The 12,255-nt window shown below is 36.2% G+C and overlaps 1 protein-coding gene across 1 annotated transcript in view; it reads left to right on the top strand.

Annotated features, from left to right (window-relative positions):
• ARHGAP15 (Rho GTPase activating protein 15) overlaps positions 1-12,255 on the top strand; it is a 694,101-nt gene that overhangs the window by 359,783 nt on the left and 322,063 nt on the right. Inside the window, exon 8 of the mRNA XM_066279712.1 lies at positions 29-158. Coding sequence (XP_066135809.1) covers positions 29-158 — 130 coding nt within the window. The remainder of the gene's footprint in view (positions 1-28; positions 159-12,255) is intronic.

The following is a 12,255-nucleotide window of genomic DNA, read 5'->3' as shown; positions in this document are numbered from 1 at the left end:
GTTCTGGCTAACTGTTTGGTATTTCCAGTCAAAGGATCCAAGCAATCCATCAAGAAACCTGGAATTATTCAAAATCCAGAGATCCTCCAGTACTGAGTTACTAAGTCACTATGACAGTGATATAAAAGAACAGAAACCAGAACACAGAAAATCTTTAAGTAAGTATTTTTCTATCTTGCTCATTTTAACTTTGTCCAAATGCAATGCCTATGAAATATAAATACATTAAAATGAGAGTTGGGCCAAACTCATACTGCTCATGGGAGATCTGTGGCCATTTCCTGGGTAGGGATTTGTGCACTGGAGGGCAGTCTGGGCGTTTTCTCACATCATTGTTGGTAATGCCTTTTGAAAAAAAATAATTGTTCCAAAGTCATGTCTCTGCTTACACCAAATATCTGAATCTCTGAGTAACAGGCATGGTGTTCAGACTGGTGACTGATTTTGAGAGTGGGAAATGTCAAGTGTCTCCAATCCTTGGTATGCTGATCATTTGATTTCCATACATTGAAAGATGCATGAGCAACCACCACCTTTGGCCCAGCTTTTACCAGAAGACTCTGCGACTTTCCACACTTGCAGACTTCTGGAACGATTTAGAAATATGGGATGTGGACCTGACTTGTGGTGGTGCAGTAGATAAAGCATCGACCTAGAACACTGAGGTCGCTGGTTTAAAACCCTGGGCTTGTCTGGTCAAGGTACATATAGGAGTTGATGCTTCCTGCTCCTCACCCTTGTCCCTCTCTCTCTCTCTCTCTCTATATATATATATATAAAAGAATAAATAAAAATATCTGAAAAAAAGAAATATGAGATGTGAATTAAATTTTAAGGTTGCATGTAGTTCTAGTTTTAATATTCTAAAACAAATAGATTTGGAATAAAGAGGACCAATCTCATCACTTATACCATGATCTTGTGTCTATCTCTTATCGTTTCCTCACTGGCTTCTTCTTCAATAAAGGGGGATTATTAAAAGGTGTGTGAGTCACACTAATCTCATAGAGCTAGTTTGAGTCTCAACCTCCTGAATGAAGAAGTAGATATCTCTGGGATAAGAGAAAACCAATTTTCCAAAGTCTCAAAAATTATAGTAGCTTTCCTGGATCATCTACCTAGCTAACCCAATCTTCTGACTCCATATTTCCTCTGCCATTTCATCTGACCAAAATTCTGTGTAGTTACATGCTAGCTTTTTGAATTTAGGAAGAACTCAGTAAGTAGAGAAGAGATGCTAAGAGACTATCTACATATGCACATAAGTACAAATGCTGGATGAGTATATGTGTGTATGTGTATACTTGTGTGCATTAAGGAAGACTATATATATAACATACATGCACACTCACGTACATATGACAAGAAAGAGGAAAGCTATTTATAGGTGATAACATAACATCCAAGGCTAAATAATTGGGAGCCTAAAAATATAGATGTAGCATGACAATTTCAAGTAGATTCACCCTTTCAAAATTAGGTCATTATTTTAAGAACCGTAGCGCGATTTCAACAACTGCTGGATACATATTTAATTAGACAGTTGGTTTAAGTTGAAGTTTAAAATGACTAGTGTTAATGTCCTGAACTTCAAAGTGCTTTGCAAATATGTTGTGGAGAATTAGCAACTCCATTTTAAAAGATTCTTCCACATGATAGTATAGTTTGCGCTTTCTCATTTGAGCATTTCCTTTTAACTCCTGGTCATTGTCTCCTTTTACTTCATATGGTAATATTTTGGAATTAGAATTAAATTGTGAGTGTATAGTTAATGTTGATTATATAACCATTCTGAAGTGAGTATATAAAGGATGTATGAGGTACTGATCAGTAGATCTGTAATCTCAGATATAATTGCTGCTTTAGAGGAAACTTTGGCACACTGCTAAAGCCTGCCGCTCTGGAAAAGATAAGGTTGATAAAAGTGTTTTTAAGAAACACTGAGGCAAATGGATCCTTTGTTCAGTAATAGTCAGATAAAATATTTTAGGATGATACTGGGCAGAAGATTCCTACAGCAGAATACCCCCTACTCCTCTTTAGAATTTACTTTTAATTGAGAGGACAATTCTTTCGGCTTGAATTCAGTCCTAGCTAAAGACAAGGAAGGAGACACATGATTAATTTTATTCAATTCAAAATGTACCTGATTGTATAATGATCTTAAATTCACCTTTCAAAAATAATGTCGGCCTGACCAGTTTGCTCAGTGGTGAAGTGTTGGCCCAGCATATGGATGTCCCGGGTTTGATTTCCAGTCAGGGCACACAGGACAAGCGACCATCTGCTTCTCCACCCTTCCCTTCTTCTCTTTCTTTCTTCCCCTCCTGCAGCCATGGCTCTATTGGCTCGAGCGTATAGGCTTTGAGAGCTTAGGATGGCCCTGTGGAGCCTCCACCTCAGGCGCTAACAATTCCTAGGTTGGGAAGAAGGCCCCAGATGGGCAGAGCATCAGCCCCAAATGGGGTTGCTGGGTAGATAGATCCTAGTCGGTGCTCATACGGAAGTCTGTCTCTCTGTTTCCCCTTTTATCCCTTGGAAAAGAATAAAAAAAAAAATAATGATGTCTAGTAAATATTGAGCACTTATTGTTCATCAGGCATTGTTTTAAGTGTTTGTTTTATACTGACTTAATCATCCCTCTAACCCAGTGAGGTAGGTACCCAATGAGGTAATGAACCTGAATTTATAGATAAGAAAACTGGGCACAGATAATTAAGACAACTTGTACAAAAACAAGTTATAAAGACAAGTTTCAAAGTTAAATAATCTGATATTAGAGCCATGCTTTTAACCATTGCACTGTAGTGAAGAGAACAAATAAAACGTAAGCTTAGCTTATCAACCTTGGACTTGGATGGAAATATTATATTAAAATAGGAGCCACAGAAATCAGTAAACTTAAATAGGGGTCCAAAAACATATTAACAAAAGAATTAAAATCAGTATTCCCTTTGGACTTTGATTTCATTATTAAAACAAAAGAGTCATTTATTTTTTAATGCTAGCCTTAATTTTAGAAAATGCTTCTTCTCTGTGTTTTGGTGACTATTTATACATATAAACCTTCATTAGGGCTGGCATATATTTCATAATAAAGGATACAGTCAATAGCCATCTATTATTTTGAATTAAGTTTATTTAGTATCTATATATTCATTTTCATTTGAAAAGCATAATGATTGATCCACCCACACAATATCAAGCCAGACTATGCATTTGAAACAGTGATTGGCATATTTTATATTGGTGTTTTTTTAAATATGCTTTTCAAATAGAAAATGTGCTATGTGAAACTCTTCTTATCTCAGTCCTAGATTTGAACACCCAAACTTAGGTTTAAAATATGCATTTGGTTCTATGTCACCATTTTGAGGTTAAATAAGCATGTAGAATTGGAGATTCAGAGAATCTCCTTTCTTATCAGTAGTCTAAGCACAGACTTTATTGTCAATTTGCTGCCTTTGGCTTCCTGTGCCCTTAATGTTCCCACGAGTTTTGTCGCCAAGATTGTAGACAGATAAAGCCAGAATTACTTTTTTTAAAGGCATGTGAACATCATTAGCAGTAACAGGTGGTCATTTCATTGTCCAGTTTCTCTTTTCAACATGGAAAAAAATATGCAATCTCAATGAGTGAATCCAGAAAGTTAAGTGCTTAAATATATTTTCTTCTTTAAAACATGATTCTAACCTGCCAACGTTATTAAATACAAATCAGATATTTTAAGATACCAGTTGAGTATAACAGACAAGAAGCCAGAAAATTTTATGTAAAGGCCAAATCATTGTGGGAAATTCAAGACACCAGCATGGGATGAGAGTGGGAGAGCAACTCTCCAGGGATGGCTATTATGGAAAGTGGAGAGTCAATCAAAGAAAATGTTAACATATTTTCCTAAAGAAAGAGAAGTGTCTTCTATTGATGGCAAAGAGTAAGTCTCAAATAGAATATAAATCCTGAATCAGATAACCTTGGAGAGTTTTCATAACTTTTCTGAGCTTTGCTTTTGAGATCTATACAAATGGGTTTAACACTGTCCTTACAGGATAATGTGAGAATTTGAAATTAGATATGTAAATACTTAGCTCACAGCAGGCACTCAATAAGTAAAAACTCTCATTATTATCCTCTGTGTCCCCAAGCAGATGGCACCAAAATAGGGCAAGAGCCAAGGGTGGTGTCTGATGGAAGAGTGGAGCAGGGCATATACACTTGACATCTTCTCCCTGAGTGTTGAGAAAAGAAGGGAAAGGAGCCAGGACTGGAAGTGGCAGCCATTGCTGCAAAAATCTAAATATGAGCAGCTGGTCTCTTCCCTGGCGACTCCCCGGGTGAAAATGGCAGCCAGGGCATTCTTGGGAGCAGCACATCAGGAAATAGTAAAAGGGAGCCAAGAGATACTCTTGATTCTTTTATACCCAGAAGAGCATGTCATTTAAGAAGTTCCAGATGATGGAATGGATTCAGCATCAGCCATTTCACTATTTCCTTTAGTCATAGCTCTAGTGTGTCCATCCATTCATGTTTTCATTGATAGATATACTTGAACCTTCACACACAGAAATTCTTGATTTCACTCCTATGTGCTTTCATATATTTAAAAATTATTTTTGTATTTAGGTTATGCTTTAGGAGTAATAGATCTCATTTTAATCAATTGCTCAACTATAAAGATTACTTTTATATAAAAGCAACATTTTAGCATTATAAATAAGTATCCCCAAATGAATATGAGTTGAAAGAATAACATCAAGTCAAGATAACAAAAAGGAAATAAGTTTCCTATTAGCTATATTTTTATTAAATTATCATAAAAAAACAAATGTGTTCTGGGTGCAATCCTAAAAAAGTACTTAGAAATGGATTTTCCAATATAACCTCTTAGTAATGTGGATAATAAGGGCTTATATACCAGACTACAGGGTAAAGATAGAAATGGAAAAATTGAATTGAGATATTTAAACAAAGTAGAAAATAAAAATGCTTGTGAACCTTTGATGATATCTTTGGTTAAAAATTTGCTTGCAAAAAAATCATGATCATACCAAGTGAAAAAAAAGTATGATTGAGAAGACAGTTAATTTTGTATTAATCTAAATAATAATAATACTGGTCATCCACAACTGTAAGTAGACTATGTTCTCAAAACCCAATTGTAAACTAATTTCTCAGACCTCAACATATTTTCATTAGAAAACCACGTATAAGCCACAAAAGCACACTTGAACCTTATGCAATTATTATTTAGAATGTTGTTTCTAGGGAACAGCGCATTCTGAGTTTGTTGCACCTCTGACCCTAGGAGCTAAGATTTCCCAGTAGCAATGCATTCCATCTGGTTTCCTTTGCTTCCTCCCTTCACCAGCTCCACCAAAGCAATTAAAATTCTCAGAATGGCTTTGTCAAGGAGAATCTAGACACCCAAAATCTCTATGGTGACAACTGAGGGGATGTTGAGTCTATAAATCAAAAGACATAGTGGGAAACAGAGAGCGGAGGACTTGGGAGGAAGTTTATGCAGCATGAGTGGGGAGTGAGTCTTCAGCAAGAGCAGATGCTTCTGTAAGAAATGTGTAATGCCAGATTTAGTCTGGCATTGACCTGTTAACATTTAATAAACCTCAGTAGTGTCTATATGAATGGTCATGATGCTATTGATTTCAGTATGTTTGGAAAGTTTCACAAATTAAAAGCTGGAATACACACACATACACATACACACACAGCCTTACTCATGGTCATAATTCAATAAAAGAAAGTACGTATTATGTAATTGTGGTTTCAAGACTTTTAAAGAAAGATTAAATTTTCTGAATATGAGTTACATTCACCTCTTTAAATATAAAACATTAATAACTCATTGTTTTTCTGTTGTTGTTGTTTTTTCCCTAAAAGCCAGTATAATTTTTTTCTCTGACCTTTATAGTAACTATGTAATCAAAAAAATTTGTAAGATGTTTATTATTATCTAAAATAGAAAAGTCATATGAGTGTCTTGAGTAAATGTCTAATTAACAATTGTTTTAAACACATATTGTGTGTGAAGCATGTTCAGGAGACTCACATAAATACATATTTTAAAGTTTTCTTATTAAGTATTTTACTGAAAACAGACTAATCTTGCCAATGAATGAAAATAATAACATGAATAAGCCATCTGCCAAGAGAATAAAGATGATACTAAAATTGCAGAAATAAATTATATCTAGCTCTGAAGAAACAGAAACTCCTACCTGAAAAAGACAAAAGGGCATACTATTTGTGTAGAATATTAAGGATTATTGTGTGATCAAAAAGACAAAGGTTTCTGATTTGGGTAAGATGACCAATTGTCTGACTTTTCTTTCTAAAATCAATATTGCCACCGTGGCACCAGTTTTATAAAATATCTTCCTGAGGAAAATAAATGATTTTACTAAAGTGTAAAACTAAAGATAAGTTTGTTTTACTAAGGTTATGAGTTAAGAAAATTTTAAATTTCAGCCCTGGCCGGTTGGCTTAGTGGTAAAGCATCGGCCTGGCATGCAGGAGTCCTGGATTCGATTCCCAGCCAGGGCACATAGGAGAAGCGCTCATCTGCCTCTCCACCTCTCCCCTTCTCCTTCCTCTCTGTCTCTCTCTTCCCCTCCCACAGCCAAGGCTCCATTGGAGCAAAGTTGGCCCAGACACTGAGGATGGCTCTATGGCCTCTGCCTCAGGTGCTAGAATGGCTCTGGTCACAGCAGAGCAACGCCCCAGATGGACAGAGCATCACCCCCTGATGGGTATGTCGGGTGGATCCCTGTTGTGCACATGTGGGAGTCTGTCTGACTGCCTCCCTGTTTCCAACTTCAGAAAAATACAAAAAAAAAATTTTTTTAAATTTCAAAATATTCTAACTGGTGAAGAAAAAACTGTATTTGTAAATAAAAATTGCTAAAGTTGAAGGATTTAAACATCATGAGGAAAAAAAATAGTAAAGATGAGACACATACTTGATAGTCAGGCATCCAAATTACTTTGTCAAAGCAATACTGTTCATGAAATTTTCAGGGGTTCATTGAGGCTCTGTGAAACCACAGTGATTGCTCTGAAATCTGTTCCCAAGATAGCAGCAATCCCCACTTTCCTGGGATGACATAGATTGGAGTTTCTTTAAACATTCAGTTTTCCATGAATCATTTAATAAGATTTTGTTATAAGCTGAGCAAAAAATGTTCTGATGAATCTCTTCTTTCCTATCCCAGGGGATGATCCTGCCTTCTGACCTGTGGGTGTGCATTGCCATGTATCTTGTAGCATCAGCTGCTCTGAATGCCTATCTAACCTTATCAGCACTCAAACACTAGATCACCCCATCTCCTCTTGACCCTGGCAGTAACTTGGTGACCATATCTACCCTTAGATGAACTGCATTTAATCAATTTCTGATTTCATTAGGTCAAATGGCATTTTTCTTTCAATAGTAGGCCAAATCCAGAGTGTTCTTTGCTCTAACTCTTGGGCAATATTTTGTTAGCGTTAATACACTACTGTGATTGTAAACAATAGAAAAAATTGCTCTTTGATTTCCTCTGAAAGTTTTCCTGTTTATTCTGTGACTCTAGAATAGGCATATTTTAACACTTCCTTGTAAAGTTAGGCATATAATATTCGTTCACTTTTGTCATATCAAGTTTAAAGTGTTTTGGCCCTGGCCGGTTGGCTCAGTGGTAGAGCGTCGGCCTGGCGTGCAGAAGTCCCGGGTTCGATTCCCGGCCAGGGCACACAGGAGAGGCGCCCATCTCCTTCTCCACCCCTCCCCCTCTCCTTCCTCTCTGTCTCTCTCTTCCCCTCCCGCAGCCGAGGCTCCATTGGAGCAAAGATGGCCTGGGCGCTGGGGATGGCTCCTTGGCCTCTGCCCCAGGCACTAGAGTGGCTCTGATTGCAACATAGTGTCGCCCCTGGTGGGCGTGCCGGGTGGATCCCGGTCGGGAGCATGCGGGAGTCTGTCTGTCTCTCCCCGTTTCCAGCTTCAGAAAAATACCAAAAAAAAAAAAAAAAAAAAAAGTTTAAAGTGTTTTAGTTAAGTATGAGATTGAAGGCATTCTTACAGTGCATCCCCATGCAGAGAAAAGCATTCCATTGAATACAGTGATCACCTTTTTATGTATACAGGATTTATTTGGTATATTCCTTTTTGTTCCTGCAGTATAAGAACAATGCTACTGTTCTTCAAAATCCTAAAGGGAAGTAATTTTCTTATGCATATATTTGGATTTCTCAAATAGGCCTAATGGTATGCTTTTAAATATATATTTATCATCAACATATAATCTATGGGGTTTTTTGGAAAATCTCATTATTTTTCATTATTCATAATAAAAAGCTCATATTCATGTAAGGAAGATCAGGTCTTTTTTTCCTTCCAATTACTTCTGCTATCCAACTTTCCTAAAGTAAATAATTATGCTCTTTTGTATACAAAATTAATTGGTTTAAAAAAATAGAGGCAAAATAACAGATATAATCCCCTTATAGAAGGTGTAGGACTGGAATATGCCACCGGAGATGGTGTCCTCCCAAACTGTGGTCAAAGGTAAAGAACAATTTCTAATCAAATTACTGTACTGGAATAGCTCAAGTTCAAGTTCCTCAGTAGAAAGGTCTTTATGACCTGTATTCCCTTCTCAAGTTTTTTGTCGTATCACACCCTAATCCATGATTTATGTTCCAAGAAAATAATCTTATAATCCTTGGCGTGTATTACTCTCTGCTGACTTTTTTCTGTAAGGTCTTCTCTTTGCTAAATGAATGTCCTGCAAGACTCAATTCACACCACACCTCTTCCAGAATCCCGTATTATATCAATGGCTAAAGTGTGTAATAAGCTAATTACAGCTGGTTCTTTGTCTATTCTAGATTTCCAGACTCTGAAAAGGATTCTGTCTGTTTTACCTATATATCTGCAACTAGCAGAGTGGCTTGATGATATTTGAAAATACAATTGACCCTTGAAAAACAAGTCTTTGAACTATATGGGCTGCAGATTTTTTTCAATAACTATTGCAAATGTATTTTTATGATTTTCTCAATAGTTTTTTTTCTTTAGCTTATGTTGTAAAATTACAGTATATAATATAATTTTGTATAACATACAAAATATGAGTTAACTGGCAGTTTATGTTATTGCTAAGACTTGTGGTCAAGAGCAGGCTAATTGTAGTTAAGTTTGTGGGGAGTCAAAGTTATATATGGATTTCCAGCTGTGGGGGGGTTGAAACTCCTATCCTCCATGTTGTCCATGGGTCAGCTATAATCAGAAATATGCAGTGTTAAATCAGTAAATGAGTGAGTGAAAATATTCAAGTGACCATTATAACATACTTATAATTGTGTGCTAAAAATAAAGATGAAATTCCTGAAACCTGTTTAAAAAACAATAATAAATTATTTATTTTTCTTTTCTACTTGAACTAGTTTGATATTTTAAGATCATTATTTATCTCTCTTAATTTCCTCTTAGACTGTAAATATCAAAGCAATGATATAGTTTACGCAGGTCTCATGTACTGTGCCTCCAAGATTCATGTACAGTGTTTTATTATACCATGAGGATAAAAATGACTAAGGTCTTGGGGAGTGGAAAGGAGAAATCCTAAGAGTCCCTTTGCTTAAAGTTACTGTCCTCTCAACATCGTTTAACCGAGGGGGAAATTTTCCTACCATGAATTCTAACCTCTTATTTTATTTGAAAGACTTTCTCTCACCTATACTTACTCTTGAGGCTCTTCTATGGGTTCTTAGAATTTTTAAGACTCTACTGGAGGCAAGAAAAAAAAGCAACTCTGTAATGTAAAAAAAGAAAATAGTTGTTTTGATAATTTTTAGAAGACTCTGAGAATAATTCTCTTTATAAAATGTAGTTTAACACAAAAGTTTAAAGATGTATGTACCCTCTTTAACCGATTGGGTGGGACTGTGTCAGAAATATTAGTCTAAGAGTCAAGAAATTTGAGAACAATTTTTACCTCCAGAATATACTACCTATAAGATTTGGACAAGTTTCTTAAGTTTCCCAAAACTGACTTTCCAGATAAATATAATAGGTATTATTACGTAAATATATTAATATAGATGTATACATGATCTAAGGAGATATTACAAATATTAATTCTAAGGATAATATATGATATATACTGGATCTAAAATATATCCAAGATCTTTATATATTTATATTGTAATATAAATATTAGATATAATGATTTCTAAATGGGCAGAAATAACTATGACTTTTGCTTATCAGCTATAAATCCATCAGTTTTCCTCTTTAGAAATATAGCAAGAATGCACTTTACCAATGATTTACAAATATGTGATTTATCAAAGGCTTACTTTTTAAAACATATCTTTATTACTCTATTGACTTAAAGAATCATATATACTCCTACCTTTAGTTTCTTTAAGGTATTTGAGTGTTATGAGGAATAAATGCTCAGATTAGCCACTCTTGAGTGAGCATTTTATTACAGTCTCTAGAGATTAAACGTCAGCTTGTCAGTTGCCTTATACAATTTAGTGTAAAATAATACAATGGTAGAATTTTGACAAAGTTATACAATTCACTTAAAAGTAAGGAAAGGTTTTATTTTAGTTTATTGTTGTATATATGTGTGTATATAAATATATATTTATGTATATATATATATTCTTATATATTAGAATTAAACCAAATATTATAACACATCTATAGATAAAGATATGGCTTTTTTGACTAAACTAAAAATTTGGAAACCATATAAATACAGAGCCACTTTTTTTTTTTTTTGTATTTTTTCTGAAGCTGGAAACAGGGAGGAGGCAGTCAGACAGACTCCTGCATGTGTCCAACCGGGATCCACCTGGCATGCCCACCAGAGGGTGATGCTCTGCCCATCTAGGGTGTTGCTCTGTTGCAACCAGAGCCATTCTAGCACCTGACACAGAGGCCATAGAGCCATCCTCAGCACCTGGGCCAACTTTGCTCCAATAGAGCCTTGGCTGCAGGAGGGGAAGAGAGAGACAGAGAGGAAGGAGAAGGGGAGGGGTGGAGAAGCAGATGGGTGCTTCTCCTGTGTGCCCTGGCTGGGAATCGAACCCGGGACTCCTCGCATGCCAGGCTGATGCTCTACCACCGAGCCAACCAGCCAGGGCCAATACGGAGCCACTTTTAAGGAGTGAATACAAAAATACTGAAAACTGGTCTCACTATGTACACTCTGGTGGCAGGATGGCATGGCAGGATGCCCACTAGGTCTGCTGTGTCTCAATGAAGGGATTGGGATGTCTAGAAGATGCAATTCTAGCTGATCAAGTCTTCAAGGATTGCTGAAGCCAGGATTTCTATTCCATTACACTGTGAATGCCTGAAGACTGTGAAACTATGACCTTCTGATAATGATCTCTCCTCATCCCCATTACCTAGAACAGAATCTGAAACATAGTAATGTTCAGTATTAAATATCTGAGTGAGTAAATAAGTGACTGAGTGAATGAGATGAAGAGAAAAAACCAGTTATGAATTTTATGTATAAGAAATGGAGGATAAGCTTGAAATGTGAGGCACTGACCTTCTCATGAGTGTTTTAGTTTAGATTTCTCCTGAGGCAGTCACTAAGGCAGAAGTTGAGTGTAGGGAATAATGTTGTAAGTGATCCTTGTTAATACAGGTAGAATATGGGGAGGAAAGCCAGGGAAGGCAGCCAACAAAGGGAAATAAAAGGTGCCTGGAGTTTAATGCTGATGTGAAACTATACTGCTCACAAAAAATAGGGGATAATTCAAAATGAATATGAAGTAATTGAATATCCCCTAATTTTTGTGAGCAGTATAGGAGCTTTTCAGATTGAAAAGAAAGAAATGGCAGAGAAAAAATGTATACATATCAGGATAGGAAAAAAAGAACTATGGAGCATAAAGTATTTGGAGCACAGCAATATATTGGTGAGCCTAGACTGTACCAAACATTAGAGAAACAACTGGATATTCACTTGGAAATGAACAGCAAACAGTAACAGAAGATCTTGCATGGAATGCTAAGACATTTTGCTTCTATACTCTAAGTTATGGGAACTTAGTAGCAGAATTTTATGCAAGCAGAAAACATTAACAGGTCTTCCGCATGCCAGGCTGACGCTCTACCACTGAGCCAACCGGCCAGGGCCTAATGGTGAACATTTATTTAATCTCATAATCCCTTTCAACCTATGATTACAGACTGAGACAGAACCAAGATTTATAGTTTCCTTTTAACTT

This window comes from Saccopteryx bilineata, chromosome 5 (assembly GCF_036850765.1).
Source record: "Saccopteryx bilineata isolate mSacBil1 chromosome 5, mSacBil1_pri_phased_curated, whole genome shotgun sequence".
Classification (NCBI taxonomy): domain Eukaryota; kingdom Metazoa; phylum Chordata; class Mammalia; order Chiroptera; family Emballonuridae; genus Saccopteryx; species Saccopteryx bilineata.
This window is presented reverse-complemented; position numbering and strand designations above follow the sequence as displayed.